This window comes from Scylla paramamosain, chromosome 28 (assembly GCF_035594125.1).
Source record: "Scylla paramamosain isolate STU-SP2022 chromosome 28, ASM3559412v1, whole genome shotgun sequence".
Lineage (NCBI taxonomy): Eukaryota > Metazoa > Arthropoda > Malacostraca > Decapoda > Portunidae > Scylla > Scylla paramamosain.
Window position 1 is genome coordinate 6762501 of NC_087178.1, and position 17500 is coordinate 6780000.

The 17500-nt window shown below is 41.7% G+C and overlaps 1 protein-coding gene across 1 annotated transcript in view; it reads right to left on the reverse strand.

Annotated features, from left to right (window-relative positions):
• LOC135114828 (oxytocin receptor-like) overlaps positions 1-17500 on the reverse strand; it is a 26089-nt gene that overhangs the window by 717 nt on the left and 7872 nt on the right. The window contains 4 exon segments of the mRNA XM_064030950.1: positions 1-2408; positions 5817-5879; positions 5881-5930; positions 13444-14563. The exon segment at positions 1-2408 is cut by the window's left edge and continues 717 nt beyond it. Of these exon segments, the coding sequence (XP_063887020.1) occupies positions 2289-2408; positions 5817-5879; positions 5881-5930; positions 13444-14518 (1308 nt within the window). The 5' untranslated portion in view covers positions 14519-14563 and the 3' untranslated portion in view covers positions 1-2288.

Consider the following 17500-nt stretch of genomic DNA (forward strand, 5'->3'; position numbering starts at 1 on the left):
TGCGACTGATGAATTAAACTGATTACTGAAGAATTAGTGACTAAAATAAAATATAAGGCCTGGGATGTATGTAAAGTAAGTTATGAATACGATTAATCTGATTACTGAAGGAATTAGTGACTGGAAGGTAAAATATAAGGCCTGGAAAGCCTTTAAAATTACGTATGCGAATTAAACAGATGACTGAAGGAATTAATGAATGAAAGGTAAAATAAGTGTTATACGTTAACTTCTTAGTGACGAATTGAACAGATTACTCAAGGGATCAGAGGCGGAACAGTAAAATATAATGCTTGTAATGTGTGGCAAAATTGCGAGAGACGAGTTAGAAAAAATTCCTACCTTCATGAAACGAGCTGTGCGCCATGTTTATGAGTGTCGTAACTCGTGTGGCGTGTTGGAACGTGTTAAAACTATGTCATGAAAACTTTGTCATGTTTATGGGGTAATAACTAACGCCTGCTTCTTCCACACGCACAGATGAACCAGTTTGATATATTACAGGAGTGTCCCCTTACGTTATTTCCGGGGTTGAAAACGGTGAAGGAGTGTGTCTGATGTGTCCGCGGGGCGACGCGCTGCCTAGGTGAAGCAAGGCAGCGTGAGATGCATATTTATGTGTCCAGGGAATGTTACAGTGCTGGCAAACTGCTTCCTAGTGAGTGAGAGAGAGAGAGAGAGAGAGAGAGAGAGAGAGAGAGAGAGAGAGAGACATAATTGTTGAAAAATGTAGAATTGTAATCGATGAGACCATTACAGACACCCGTTCTTAATAAATTACGATAATAATAATAATAATAATAATAATAATAATAATAATAATAATAATAATAATAATAATAATAATAATTACAATAACAACGACAAGTACACTCACACCCATACTCTCTCCCCCAGCACGCCACACACTAATGCAACACACGGAACGTAAAACTCCTCGTGAACACAACACCATCTCAACTTTTCAAGACTACACGGAGTCTACCACACTGCCTCGACAAGTCCCATCGCGTTAGGATCCTCTGAGGTACACAAACTGCACGAACACCTCTTATCAAACATCTCCAGCACACTACACTAACACCGACACACTGAAACACCAACACATGACCTGACGTGACCTCGAAACTCTAGGGTCACCTCAAGAGTCCCCCGTGCACCTGAGAACACGTGTACTTAAGAATAATTAATGAGAGGTACTTTTTATGCCACTTTCCTGCATGTATGTGTTTTCCAGTACCACTTGGGAAGGTTTAGTGGCGTATACACCTTAAGGGCTTTTTTTACCTGGCGTAAGATGACGTGGAGTGTCGTGTTGCTTTTCCTCATTACATCCTCTAAGGTTATCGTTTTTACTCTTATTATTCCCTCTGCGTGTCTCTCCTCACCGCATTTTCTACACAGACGCGTAAGAGGAGGAAAAATAGCCACTTTCAGTACAATTATTACCACAACGTTCTCCTCTAACCCAAACGCACGCACGTACACGCTCACACGGACACGCACACCACTCGCGAAAAGGCTTTTAAATGCACCGCTACGTACGCCAGAAGACGCAATTGTTCGAGATTCAACGCAAACCTCACTGTCGTTTTCGTTTTCTTTTCACTTGCAAAGGTCGAGATGTTTTCTGACACTCCTGCAGCGCATATACGTAGCCCACAATACACAAGTGTCCTGCAGTCATGGAGAGGTTCATGAATAGCATAGTATCTGATCTGGTGAGAAGCAAACAGACACACACACAAACCCACAGAGAAACAGCAAACAAAGACGCGGCAGAGATTGGCACAACGGACTGAACTTGCCTTATTAAGCTGACATCCCTCGCAATATCGCAGTCCTTCCTAGAACATCATTAAAACGGATTAAACCCACGGTAACCTGACAATAAGCAACGTTCTCGGCTCAATCCTCCTTGAATCCGCTCAGGAGGGAACACAACACTCTTCGATCCCTTTTGATTCGCGATACGGAGGACCTAGACATCCAGTGAACCTCGAAGTATCAGATAATTGGTGGGCCTTATTCAGAAACGCTTTGGTGTCTCATCACGACTATTTTCAAAGCTTACAGAAGGCATTAGCCGGGTTTCCAAGACTCTTTCTCCTGCTAATAATGTAGAATTCATGTTAACCTGTCATTAGAACCATAAAAAACAGCCTTAAAAAACCCGTGTCACTTCAATTCAAGCCTTTTGAATGTAGTGTTGTGGCGTAGGAATGTTTCAGAACATGGTGCCTAGCCAGGTGAGTGGGCGGCACGGGTGTTGCAGGCGTGGTGGTGTCTCAGAGCATGTTGGTGTGGGTGACGGGACGCTTGCTGGGGTCGCCGTCCTGGTTCCGCGGCTCCTGGTCACCCAAGGAAATGTTGTCACTGCAGCGGCTTGGCCCGAATCCCAGCACCACCTGGGAACACGAGGGGGATTAAACAAGTGAAAAATAGCTTGGTCCAAGAATTCTATACCTTCCTTGGCCTGGCACGTGTTCTGAATCCCCTTGTTTTCTAAAAGGGACTGTTTTCAAGGGCCACAGAGATAGTTTGTCTAGTTCTCAGTGATGCTTTTCTCATTGGTAAGTGCAGAATACTTTTGAAATTATCAGTAGCCACAAAAAAGAAAAAAAAAAAAAAACGTCAGTAACTTCCACTATAGCTTGTTAAAAGTAGAAGTGGTATTTTAAAGAGTCCCAGAGATCATTACTCTGGTTCTGAAGGATATTTTCTCCTTCATAAGTGCAAATTGCTTTTAAACTCTTTTTAATCATGAAAGTACCTTCGGAAAAAAAACTAACTTCCACTATAGCTTATTAAAAGTAGATGAAGTGGTATTTTAAAGGGCCGCACATATTCTTTTGGACTTAGTTTTTACATTTTTTTTTCTCTCCAAGTGCAGAATGCTGTAAAACTATTGCTAGTCCTGAAAATACCCTTCGGAACTCCAGTAATTTCCTCTAGAGCCTGCTAAGAGCAGTCGAGATAGGGTGATGAATAGTTTTTGGAATGAGGCTTCAGAGAATGATGCTGAAGGAATGAATCACAGAGGTACAGGTATCAATATTACTTTTATGTCTGGTATTACTGTTACTCAGTCACTGCCACTCAGTTTTAGTAACAAGAACTGGTGTGTGTGTGTGTGTGTGTGTGTGTGTGTGTGTGTGTGTGTGTGTGTGTGTGTGTGTGTGTGTCTGTGTGTGTGCGTAATTCAATACAAACCATTTACCTTATCGATAAACTGATGATAATGGTACTCAGGAAAACCTTACCTCGCCTCATCATTGGAAAAATAAGGGTATAGTGGAGCAGGATGCTATTTTAAGTAATGAGGAAAGCCTAGAGGATGCTAAAGGTAATGATAGCCTGGTGAAGGAACACGAGGAGAGAGAGAGAGAGAGAGAGAGAGAGAGAGAGAGAGAGAGAGAGAGAGAGAGAGAGAGAGAGAGAGAGAGAGAGAGAGAGAGAGAGAGAGAGAGAGAGAGAGAGAGAGAGGTTGTGGAAGTGAAAAGCTCAGGGTATGAACATCGATTGTGCAGGAGACAAAGATATGAAAACAGGGCTCAAGAGAAGATAGTGAGGGAGAGAGAGAGAACTTAGTGATGAAGGCAGGAGAAAACGAAGATGTGACGCGAAAACAAGATTCAAGAGAAGAAAATGATGGAGAGGAAAATGAGTGATGAAAATGCGAGAAGAAAAAAAAATGAGGAAGAGGGGAATAAAGCGAATAATAATAAGACGAAAGATAAAAGAAGTGAGGCAGTTTAAAGGAGCGAAAATATTTTGTTAACAGGAAATTAAGACCCGTATTTAAAAGTGCTTTGTATGTTTACCACAGCTACTTTCAAGGGCCACAGAGAAAAGTAGTAAGGTTATCAAGGGTGCTTTTCCCATTAATAACGTAGAAAACTTGTTAATTTTTCCCTACATCCATGAAAACACCGCTGATGAAAGATCCACGTAATTTCAACTAGAGCCTTTTCAAGAGGAAGGTTTCATCACACTTATCCTTCAAATTTTCGATGATTTTCTTGATGATTTTCTTTCTCTTTTGGAACTGGCACCTAAAAGGGATTTTTTCTTTCCGGTTTTGTTTCCCTTGGCCTGTGACCCTCTTACGTAAAAAAAAAAAAAAAAAAGAAAAGAAAAAGAAAAGAAAAAAGTGCAGAATATGGTCATAATTTCTGTGGTTGAAGGTTAGCTAGTTAGTAATGCTGGAACAAATTGACAACTGAATCCCTATATAATATTCCCAACTACAAACCCCTCGTAATCAAATGGACATAGTACACACAATAGGGGATGATGAATTCGCGGATATGAATTAGCCATTAAATCAATTCACTAATCGGGTTGTGCAATTATTACATTAAAAACAAGTGCATTTATCATTTTTCATTTGTTTAGGTTTAAGATAGGCTATTTGGTATTTCATATAGTTTAGATCCAAGACAGGCAATTTTTTTTATTTAATGTTCTTATTAGACTAGTTCAAAATATTTTTCATCGGATTTTGCTATTATCAGTTTTCATACCATACTTATTTTAATTTTCGTGTTTAATAAGCGTTATGATTTTTATATATTTTCATAGTTTTTGCTATTATTAGTTTTCGAAGCAAACATAACTTTCATGTTAAAAAGAGATCTTTTAATATATTTATCGTTTTTACTATTATTACTATTCAGAGCATACATTTCTTAATTTTCGTGTTTGAAAAATGCACACATTCCATTCATAGAATACATGGATAATTTGTTTTTATTTCAGATAGGAGAAGTGAAAAGAACCAATGACTCCGTTCCTGGTTGGTGGCAATCAAGTGTCAGACATATCCCGAAACTTCTTTGTCGCCTGCATCCGCTAACTGTAAGTAAAGCGGCTCTTAATATTACACTAACCATTACCTGAAGGCCTTAAACTGATGGAACCTTTAGTGAAGCATTAATAGAAACAATGGCTCCGTGTAGATTGTGAGTTTAAAGAGAAATATTAAGTTGATGTATTCCCTGCGTTTAATGTTACTGTGCTTTGAATCGTGTCCTTTCCTTTGAAGTATTGGTACTGGGAACTGTTGTACTTCAAAACAATATTGTTGATTTGTTATTATGATTTGGAGTTCTCGTATTTCAGAACGTTAAAATGATGGCAATAATAAAAATGAAAATAAAATAGATAGATAAACAAATAAATAGATAAACATACAAACGAAGAGAAATATTTATTGTCTCATTATTATTATTCAACCGTGGAAAATAAAACAAATACACAGATAAACACATAAAAAAATAATACATAAAGAAGTAAACGAGAGACAGACTGCAAAATATATAGATAAATCAATTAGTCAATAAATAAATAGATAAAAAGAGAGACAGAAACCCCTTGTTATTAGTATTCAGCCGTGGAATTAATGATATTGCGGTGTGAGAGCGAACAAACCATGCATATTATTGGCAAGGTAATGAGGCACATGGGGAGCCCTAGCAGAATAATAAATGATTTTTTCCTCTTTTTTTTTTATGTTTAAAATCGACTGAATAAATGTAAAATGAATAAGAAAAATATGTGTTTGTGATGATTTTGAACATGTATTGATGAGAGAGAGAGAGAGAGAGAGAGAGAGAGAGAGAGAGAGAGAGAGAGAGAGAGAGAGAGAGAGAGAGAGAGAGAGAGAGAGATGACTAACAAGGATGATAATGAAAGATAAAAAAAAGAACACCACATTACAACAGGAAACTGGAAATATTTAGGAAAATGAACGTGTGTGTGTGTGTGTGTGTGTGTGTGTGTGTGTGTGTGTGTGTGTGTGTGTGTGCACGTACCCGCAGCTGGTTGAGGAGAGTGCCGCTGAAGTAAAGGTAGATCCAGGGGTTGGTGCAACTGTTTTAGGGACCCGAGCAGCATGCAGACCACGGTGAAGGGGCTCAACATGCTGACTGGAGGAGAGAGAGAGAGAGAGAGAGAGAGAGAGAGAGAGAGAGAGAGAGAGAGAGAGAGAGAGAGAGAGAGAGTTAAGGAAAGGAAATGTGTTATTCATATAAATATTTGGTATGCGCACTCACACACACACACACACACACACACACACACTCTCTCTCTCTCTCTCTCTCTCTCTCTCTCTCTCTCTCTCTCTCTCTCTCTCTCTCTCTCTCTCTCTCTCTCTCTCTCTCTCTCTCTCTCTCTCTCTGTGTGTGTCTCTCTCTCTCTCTCTCTCTCTCTCTCTCTCTCTGGAAAGTGATGCAGATTTAGTTTGCAATCTCACTTAAGGTCTTTTACGTTTATGAACTAAAATAAAATACCAGTGTATGAACCCGTCCGACCTGTGTGTGTGTGTGTGTGTGTGTGTGTGTGTGTGTGTGTGTGTGTGTGTGATTATAAAAACAAATATAATCCTTGAGCAGAATCCTGGAGATCAAATAACATGACTGAAAAAGACAATATATGTTATTAACACACACACACACACACACACACACACACACACACACACACACACACACACACACACACACACACACACACATACACACACATGGTCAGGAAACTAAAACGTTGAAACTAAACTAAACTCACGGTTCGAAAATGCATCAGTTAAGTCCTTTGGTCTGAAATGCTCTTGTCTGTCATAAGAACTATTTTCAAAAGCTGTGATTCGTATTTTTCCCTTTGACGAAGCGGATACTCGTTAAACTTTCACTAGAATCACTGAAACACTTTTAAAAGGCACAGTAACTTCCATTAAAGATGTTAAAGTATCACTGCAGTCATGAGAACACTCTTGAAAACCTTATCTTTCTCTATATCCTGTTAAATTACCACTAGAACCATAAAAAACACTCATGAAAACCTTATCTTTCTCTATATCATATTAAACTACTACGAACCATAAAAAAAGCACTCTTGAAAACCTTATCTTTCTCTATATCCTATTAAACTACCACTAGAACCCCCTCCCCACAAAAAAAAAAAAAAAAAAAATTGAAAACCCTAGTAACTTCAAATATAGACTGAAATATACTCTAACAACCTTAATTTTCACTTCATCTTCTTTAATTAACACGAACATTACGAACTCTTGAAAGCCCCATTAAATCCCAGCACAAACAATTAAACCACCACTATAAAAGCCATGCACTTTTGAAATCCTTATCTGCAACTAAAATCACGAAAGTATTCTTGAAAACCCAAGTAACTCCCATTAGAGTCTGTTGGAGGAAGGAGAGGCGGGACACATCAACCTTTCAGAGAAGTAAAAGGAGCAAGTGGAGGAAGAAAAAGAGGAAGGGAAGTCTCTCTCTCTCTCTCTCTCTCTCTCTCTCTCTCTCTCTCTCTCTCTCTCTCTCTCTCTCTCTCTCCACTTGGGTTGTTATTTCTGCCATCACTCTTCCCTCTTATGCTGAAAACAACACGAGCCTCAATCACCACAAACAAAGGGAAGTTTCCAAATGGTGGAATTCAAGGCCCTCTGTATGTTTATTCGCTTCTCTGCGGTCTGCTTGCTGTTGTGTCAAATCTTGTCACGAAATTCCTAACTTTATTGGATCAGAGGGTCGTAAAATGCTTCAAGTCTGGGTCGTTTGTGCCTCGCTTTCCCTCACCTGGAATTTCTTTGAGTGTGTGGAGAGTGTATTCTTAAACATCTCGGCGTCTTGTCTCGCTTTCTTTTTAATGAAATGTAGTGGGAGTTGCTGGAAGTTTTCAGAAGTGTTTTCATGATTCCAGGGATAGTTTAACAGGGGTCTTGCACGTCAACAATGCCAGCAACGCGAAAAGCTGACTAATCATCGAGCCCTTTAAAAACAATCCTGAGAAGAGAAGAAAGCGTCTCGGAGTGCACTAGAAAACAAGAACATAAGGGAAACTGCAGGAAGCTAACAGGTTGACACGTGGCAGCCCCTGTGTATAACCTATTCCTACCTTATCATGCGTAGGTTACCTTATCATGCGTAGGTTAAGAGGGGACCCGATAGAAGTCTTTAAGTGGTATAAGGGTTATAACAAGGGAGACGTGAGCAAAGATTCTTAGGATCAGTAACCAGCACAGAACAAGAAATAACGGGCTCAAGCTTTAGAAATTTAGGTTTAAAAAGAGATAGGAAGAAATTAGTTCTCAAATAGAGTGGTAGATGAATGGAACAGACTCAGTAATCAAGTTGTTAGTGCTAAGACATTAGGGAGCTTTAAGAGAAGATTAGACGGGTTTATGGATGGGGATGATAGGTGGAAACAGGTAGGTATATTTCATACTGGGATTGCCACGTGTAAGCCTGGTCGCTTCTTGCAGCTTCCCTTATTTTTTATGTTCTTATGTTATCATGCCTAACCATAAACTGCTTGTGGGTAATGCTTTTGACTTTCTGTATAAGGAGTGGCACCTCAGTTAACCTCCTTATTTCTTCCCTCTTATTACCCTATGCCAGTGCCCCTGTGACATAAAAACAATGATAATGATATACTTTAAAGCTTCCCGTTGACTGCGCCACTGGTCTGACGCACTTCACTATAAATAGGACTTCCCTGCGTTTATTTCGAAGTGGCAGGCAGCTTTAGGCTCAACATTTACGGCCCCACACTTTTCTCATCCATGGTTCGCGGTGGGGCCAATAAATGTTGAATGTTTGCATGAACGTTTGTATAAAATGTTGGCATAATCGCACACGCTGAACCAACGATAATACTTTCCGCTGATGGCTTTCTAAACTCTCCCTGCGGTCATTAATTACGATTGCATTGGGAGAGGGAGGAGAAAAGAAAAAGAGAATAAATAAAGTGGCTTATGTTATTGTTGGAATTCTCATTATGTTTTGGCATAGTGCACTGGAGAGATTTTACGGTTGGGGGGTTTGTAATTGTTGCAGCTTGTGGTCGCCGGAGGACAGGGAGGAAAGCAATTAGTTATCAAGAGGAATAATACACAGGACTGCTGCCTCTTAATTCCTTCCTCGTGGACCTTTTTTACTCCCTCTTGCTTCTCTATTATACCTGTTATTAGTGTTATTATTGTTGTTGTTGTTGTTGTTGTTGTTGTTGTTGTTGCTGTTGTTGTTGTTACTACTACTACTACTGCTACTACTACTAGTGCTACTACTACTACTTCTACTACTACTACTACTACTACTACTACTACTACTACTACTACTACTACTACTACTACTACTACTACTATTACTACTACTACTACTACTACTACTACTACTACTACTACTACTACTACTACTATTACTACTACTACTACTACTACTACTATTACTACTCTTCATATTCTTGCTCTTCTTCCTCTTATGTTTACATCCGTTCATTATTACCATTGGCTTATTCACTGACACCTAACTACTGACCAACTGCATGTTTATCACCGTGACCTCTCGTTCTCAATATTGACATTACCATTACTCCCTTCTTTATGAGTCCATTTAACTGGCTCTCTGCCTCTCACCCTCCTCGCTCCCTGCCATAATTCCAGCCTCTCGTAATTCATAAGTAAGAACAACGTGCATTTGGAACAGTTTCACGGGCGTTAGTCATGTGTGTTGTTGATTTATAACGTCAACATATGCAAGCAGGGTTCCTATGATTTACAGTCTGCTTTGAGTCTACGTCATGTTCTAACTGAATTTTCTACTAGGGGTGGAAATATAAAGGGAAAGGTTTGGGGTAGTGGAGAGACTGTGTGTGTGTGGGAGTAGCAGGGAGTCTTTACGTGGGAGGATTTTGTTGGAGAGTGTAGCAGGGTTATGGGTGTGGCAGTGTGGCAGGGAGGATATGAGTGAGTGTGGCAGGGATGGTACAGCAGGGAGAGAGAGGATGGGATAACATGGGAGAGTGTGGCAGGGAAGGTATGGTAGGGAAACTGGCAGGGAGTGTGGTAGGGAAACTATGGCAGGGAGTGTTGGGAGGAGCAGTATGTCAAGGAGTGTAGCAGTGTGGCAGGGAATATGGCAGGGACAGTATGGCAGGGACAGTGTGGCAGGGGAGGTGCATCGAGGGAAATAAAGGTGAGACAGGCACCCCTCACACTCCTTTCGTATCTCCCTCCGCCTTCATTATGAGAGTCACCGCCCCGCTTGTTCATACATAGCCTTGGGGATGAAGCTGAATTAGAATTGCAGGGAAAGTGCAGCGCTGTGAGAAATGTGGTGGTGGTGGTGGTATAAGGTGTGGGTGGAAGCCTGTAAGTGTCTAGTGTTGCTAATAAGTCACCTGGGTAGCTTGACAAATTGGCTTATTAAATGAATTACTGCTGCTAATCCTCCTATTACTCCTCCTGCTACTGCTATTACTGTAACAACAACAACATTTACTACTACTACTACTACTACTACTACTACTACTACTACTACTACTACTACTACTACTACTACTACTACTACTACTACTACTGCTACTACTACTACTACTACTACTACTACTACTACTACTACTACTACTACTACTGCTGCTGCTACTACTACTATTACTAAACTGTTAATGAAAATAAATAATATGAAATCGACTTTGTAATGTATTTATTAAAGCTAGACAACACACACACACACACACACACACACACACACACACACACACACACACACACACACACACACACACGTCCTATCCACCCTATGATATCGTTTAACCAATTTCCGTCCTTTTGATTCCGTAGCAACAAATCGGCATTTTAACTCCCTGGAAACCCAATGAGCTTCACCAATACAGAGACTCGAATAAGTCATGAAATTTTTGGCAGCAGTTTGAGTTGTAATAATAAATAAGTTTCAATTGAATTCTCGTCTGCAATGCGGTTATTTTGTCACGAGGAAAACTGTAATATCCGGGAATTTTTGGACCAATATTGTGTACAGTCAGAGAGCTTCAGGTGAATGTTGAAAAAAAAAAAAGAAAAAAAAAAGAAAGAAAAAATACGTAAGTTATTGAGGATAATTTTCAGATTATATCATACGGTGTGTTTTAATAGATATGTCTGTCTGTCTGTTTGTCTGTGTGTCTGTAAATCTCTTCTTGTCTGTCTGTTTATCTCTCTCTCTCTCTCTCTCTGTGTGTGTGTGTGTGTGTGTGTGTGTGTGTGTGTGTGTGTGTGTGTGTGTGTGTGTGTGTATATATCAGAGCTTCAGGTGAATGTTGAAAAAAAAAAAAAAAGGAAAAAAGAAAGAAAAAATACGTAAGTTATTGAGGATAATTTTCAGATTATATCATACGGTGTGTTTTATGAGATATGTCTGTCTGTCTGTTTGTCTGTGTGTCTGTAAATCTCTTCTTGTCTGTCTGTTTATCTCTCTCTCTCTCTCTCTCTGTGTGTGTGTGTGTGTGTGTGTGTGTGTGTGTGTGTGTGTGTGTGTGTGTGTGTGTTCGTGTTCGTCTCTCTCTCTCTCTCTCTCTCTCTCCTCTCTCTCTCTCTCTCTCTCTTATATCTCTACGAACAGAAAGAATAAAAATCTATAAATTCCTGGATGTCAGAGAGAGAGAGAGAGAGAGAGAGAGAGAGAGAGAGAGAGAGAGAGAGAGAGAGAGAGAGAGAGAGAGAGAGGATTTAGTTAATGTACTGGAAATATAATTGGATGAATGGGAGGAAGGAGAAACAGTAGAGTGAAGCGGCATTAGGGAAACGGAGTAGGGGGAGGATTACTGAAGGGGAAACTGAAACTGCGGGAAAGAGAAGGGAAAAGATGAACCTACAGTACACACAACACGCAGTAAGGAAACAAAGCGAGTGGTGACTGAAGGGAAATGAAAGAATAACAATGACAAAGGGAAACAAGGGAAACCACGCAAGCTTTTTTTTCTTTTTTTTGGTTCATGGAAATAATTCTAGTCTACGAATTGAAAATGTATATTGCGCTCAAAAAATAGTGGGAAAAAAGGGGAAAAAAAACGAAATAAAAGTAAAATATTTTCCTGACAAGTTCGAGCTGATGAGCAGAATGTGTCAAAACCAAACCTAACATAACGAAAATATACCTCTTTAACTTGGTGATGTATACAGCGAAGGGATCAGTAGTGAAATTAACGAACCGAAGTAGTCTAAACCTTACCTAACCTAACCTAACCTAACCCAACTTAACCTAATGAAACTATGATGCCTTTTTGAATAGTAATCATCTACACAATGAAGTGAAATGAATAAATTGAATTAATGTAAACCTAACCTAACCTAATCCAACCTAACTTAACCTAACCTAACTTAATCTAACTTGACCTAACCTAACCTTAACCCTTTGACTGCCACTTGGTACACCTCTCCCTAATTACCAACCACAGAGACATCTTCATTTGTTCAACAGCCACATCTAATCTTTAAACCGGTTAGAAATTGCAAAGTCTCTTCTTTTTTCACCCATAACTTTCTTGTAGATGCTTATAAAGTCTTCACACACTGCCTCTGGTGCGGTTAATTCTTCCACGTGGCAACGAAAGGGCTAACCTAACCTAACCTAACTTAACCTAACCTAACCCAACCTAACCCAACCTAACCTAACCTAACCTAACCTAACCTAACCTAACTTAACCTAACGTAGTCCTCAGGTGAAAACGCGGTTATTTCAGTATAATCGCGAACTTCTTTTCCTTTCCTTCTTTTTCCTGTCAATCAAGAAAAGGAATAATAAAGAAAGAGTAAAGCAAACACTGGAAATAAAAGCAGAAAACAAAGAATGATAAAAAAGGGAAGATATACAGAACGAGGAAACTTATTCAGGGGAAGTGGAAAGAAGAAAATTAATGTGATAAATCTCGGGGAAAAAATAAAATAAATGATGGAGGGGAACTCGGGTGGAATAATTTAAATATGAAGAGACGTAATTCAGATTTCGTATTTTGGCATGATGGAGGGAAAGACGGATCAAGAAAGAAAGGAGACAGATTGCGTGTGGAGAGAAATGCTTCCCTCTCTCTCTCTCTCTCTCTCTCTCTCTCTCTCTCTCTCTCTCTCTCTCTCTCTCTCTCTCTCTCTCTCTCTCTCTCTCTGTTGTAATAGGTATCACTCTAATCCCGCCTTAACCTGTCCTTCCTCCCTTAACTCCCTCACTTTTCCCCTCTCTCGCTCCATTTCTCTCTCCTCCCACCCTTGTCTTCTCTCTTACGACCTAATTTCTTGAGTGGCTTTTCTCTCCTTCCCTCACGTTCTCCTCCTCGTCCTCTATTTTTCCCCTGCCATTCTTTCGTAATAGTTTGTCGCAATTATGTAGAGTTATTAGTAAAGTTTCCCATCCCTCGTTAATATTGTGCAGCTGTTGTGTTAAAATCGTGATGTTATTGTAGTTCACTGTAGATATATTATTGTTGTTATTTTTAGAACCCTAGAGGGAGATGCTCTGAGAGGGGAAAATTTCCAAAGAGGATTATGTATGAAGGGGAATCTTTCATGGAGAAATATCAAGGGGAATAATGTCTCTGGGGTGTGGGAGCATATCCCTAAGGTCCCTGAGGGGAGGGGTTGGGGGTGGCCGTACTCACGGTCTTGGGGTTTGTTGTACACGTTGTGGAGCTGCGCGATGCAGAACGGCGACCAGCACACCACGAAGGCGAACACCACCGTGAAGGTCATGCGCACGGTCTTCATCTTGGCCGCGGACACCTTGGCTGTGGCCGCGGCGGTGTGCAGCTGCGGGGAGGCGCTGCACGAGATGGGCTGTAGCTCGAAGTTGAGCCTCATGTCCTGGCCGCCCCGGCTGCCCTTCTTGACGCAGCCGAAGCACAGGCGGCGGCTGAGCGTGAGGAGGGGCTTGGAGGGCCCCGCGCTGTGCCACACCGCCCAGCAGATGTAGCTGTAGCACACGGCGATGATGGCCAGCGGCACGATGAACACGGACACCACGAACCAGGTGACGTAAGCCTGCTCGCTCACCAGCTCGAACACCACCCAGCAGTCCTGCACGCCCGGCTCCACCTCCCGCAGCGAGAACAGCATCGTCTGTGGCGCCGCCAGCACCAGCCCCAGGCCCCACGCCCCCGCGATCATGAGTCGCGCCGCCCGCAGCGAACCGCGCCCGCTACCCTGCACGGCCCGAGCGCGGTCCACGGCCATGAACACCAACATGTAGGTGGACACGTACAGCACGAACACCTGAGCGTACTTGACAAAGCGGCAGAGGAGGTCTGAGCCCCGGAAGCGGTAGGTGATGTCCCACACCAGCTGCGGGAAGATGTTGAGCAGCGCCACCATGAGGTCCGCGAAGCTGAGGTGCAGCATGAACAAGTAGCAGCGGGACATGGGCTGGAACACCGAGTGGCGCCACAGCGCGATCAGCACGAACACGTTCCCGATCACCGCCACCACGAGGATCAGCACCAGCACCACCACTTCCACCACCGCCAGGGCCACGTTGCGGTCATCGCCCTCGCCCTCCACCACGCCCTCGCCGCCACCACTCGCCGGCAGACTGTCCTGCACGAAGTTGGTCAGCTCGCTGTACAGAGTGGAGGCGTTCAGACCCAAGTTGATCCTGAGCTCCTCCATCTTCTTGATCACGTCGTTCTCGAGGTGCGCGGCCTCCTCCTCCTCCACTCCTGCCTGGGCGGTGGAGTTCATCGTGTCCTCAGCCTCCTCTTGGTCCCTCGCTCACGCCGCCGCTGTCTGGGAGAAGACACCGCTCTGAATAACCAGACAGGAGGACTTAATACCACTGACTTACCTACTGTTAACGAGGTAAACTTTATTATGAGACGCTGGGAAGTGGGGATGTGAGGCGGTGAGTCTGTAATGAGTGAAGGATTCTGGGTGATGCTGGATGTGTCACAATGGTGTTCAGTTAATGACTCCAGGACAGTGCTGCTCGTGCCTCAGACTGGTGCGTGTAGGCCTAATAGCTTCTTAAATATCCCCTTTATAGTTTTTTTAATGTTCTTATGTACTGATTAACTCGAGCTTAGGGAAGGGGAGGAGGAAATGCGATGACTTATATGAAAATTGAGTGTCGTAGTTCCCAGTCACCTGTTATTTGGAATATGAGGAAATCAGTTAGGAATAAGAATAAGAATAGGAAAAAAGGAGAAGGAGCAGTAGAAAGAGGAGGAGGAAAATGAACTAGAATGAACTTAAGTTTAGGGAAGAGGATGAGAAAACGTGATGAATCAGAGGAAGTCAGTAAAGAAGGAGAGGAAAAAGAAGAAAATAAGAATAAAAAAGGCAAACTAGAATGAAAAACAACAATGAAACTTGACAAAACGCACGGAATCAACTTTACCTTCGCGGATTCTTCTCGGCATCTCGGTCCGGTAAAACTGACAGAGAGAGAGAGAGAGAGAGAGAGAGAGAGAGAGAGAGAGAGAGAGAGAGAGAGAGAGAGAGGGAAGATTATACATGATGGGGCGGAAATTAGTCAACTTTCCGCCAACTTTTTTGTGAACGACCCGCGGCCTAAAGTTTCCTTGCTGAGGACTGAACTCTGATGTTTTGAGATGATGAGCACGAGATGTTGTTGATTCCGAGAAGCGACCACCACCACCATCACCTTTCACTACCACCATCACCACCACCACCACCACCACCACTACCACGTTCCTTTCTCTTTTTTAGTAGTCTTATTCTTCTTTTACTGGGTTCCTCTGATTCATTACGTTTTCTCATCCTCTTTCCTTAACTCAAGTTCATTCTAGTTAATTTTCCTTCTTCTTTTTCTTCTTCTTCTTCTTCTTCTTCTTCTTCTTCTTCTTCTTCTTCTTCTTCTTCTTCTTCTTCTTGTTAACAGAACCACTCTTACCACCATTACTTCTCTCCTCTATGTTATTACTTCTATTAATGTATGTATCTTATTTATGTGTATTAGTAGCTGTATTAGTAGTAGTGTATAAGTATGGTACCATGATGTATAAGTAATGATACACGATATGGCGCTGGTCAGACCTCATCTAGACTACGCGGTGCAGTTCTGGTCCCCACATTACAGGAGAAGATATAGGTCTATTAGAATCAGTACAAAGGAGAATGACTAAAAGGATACAGGGGATGAGGAATATTCCTTACGAGGCGAGATTGAAGCTGTTAAATGTACATGCTTTAGAGAGACGTAGGTTAAGAGGGGACCTGATAGAAGTCTTTAAATGGTATAAGGTTTATAACAAGGGGGATGTAAGCAAAATTTTTAGGATCAGCAACCAGGATAGAACAAGAAATAACGGGTCCAAGCTTGAAAAATTTAGGTTTAAGATAAAGATAGGAAGAAATTGGTTCTCAAATAGAGTGGTTGATGAGTGGAACGGACTCAGTAATCATGTTGTTAGTGCTAAGACATTAGCGAACTTTGAGAAAAGATTAGACGGGTTTATGGATGGGGATGATAGGTGGAAATAGGTAGGTATATTTCATACAGGGACTGCCACGTGTAAGCCTGGTCGCTTCTTGCAGCTTCCCTTATTTCTTATGTTCTTATATTACTATTACTACTACTTCTACTACTACTACTACTACTACTACTACTACTACTACTACTACTACTACTACTACTAGTACTACTACTACTACTACTACTACACTACTACTACTACTACTACTACTACTACTACTACTACTACTACTACTACTACTACTTTCTTTCTTCTTTTCTTCTTTTTTTTCTTCGTTTCGTCTTCCTTTTTCTTTACTTCCTTTTCTTTTCACTTCTTTTCGTCTCTGTTCCTTCTACTTGTACCACCACCTGTACCACCACCACCACCACCACCACCACTGTGTCAATTAAACCCACCCACTTAACAATTCTCTTTCCCAACACCTAACACGTCCCATTATTTTTATTATTATTATTATTATTATTATTATTATTATTATTATTATTATTATTATTATTATTATTGGCCCTCGAGTGTGCGCCACCTCCCTGCCTTCCTGCACGTCATTTTAGCCCGGGAGTCAAGGGGAGGGTTACTAGTTTCCCGAGAAAAGGAAATGCCAGTACAGCTTGAAGGGCGAGCAAACTTGGCCTAATTCTGGCCTTTACGAGGAGAAGGAGGCGCAGAAGCAGCAGGAGGAGGAGGAGGAGGAGGAGGAGGAGGAGGAGGGGCAGGAGGAGGAGGAGGGGTAGAGGTAAGACGAAGAGGATTAGGAAATGGATGTGGATAATGATGATGAAGAGAAGGAAGGCAAACGAAATTCTGAAGTATGAGTGACGTGTGTGAGATGAGTCAGAGAGAGAGAGAGAGAGAGAGAGAGAGAGAGAGAGAGAGAGAGAGAGAGAGAGAGAGAGAGAGAGAGAGAGAGAGAGAGAGAGGGAGGGAGAAGTATATTCGACACTTTATTGGACCTTTGAAATATGTTTATAGAAAAAAGAAATGCATAATATTGAAGATATATTACACTGAGGGGAGAGAGAGAGAGAGAGAGAGAGAGGAGAGAGAGAGAGAGAGCGAGAGAGAGAGAGAGAGAGAGAGAGAGAGAGAGAGAGAGAGAATCAAAAAAAAACAGAGAAACAGAGTGAAACAGATACAGAATGATACACACACACACACACACACACACACACACACACACACAGAGACACACACTCACAAAGCACTATCATAACTCACGGAGGTTAAT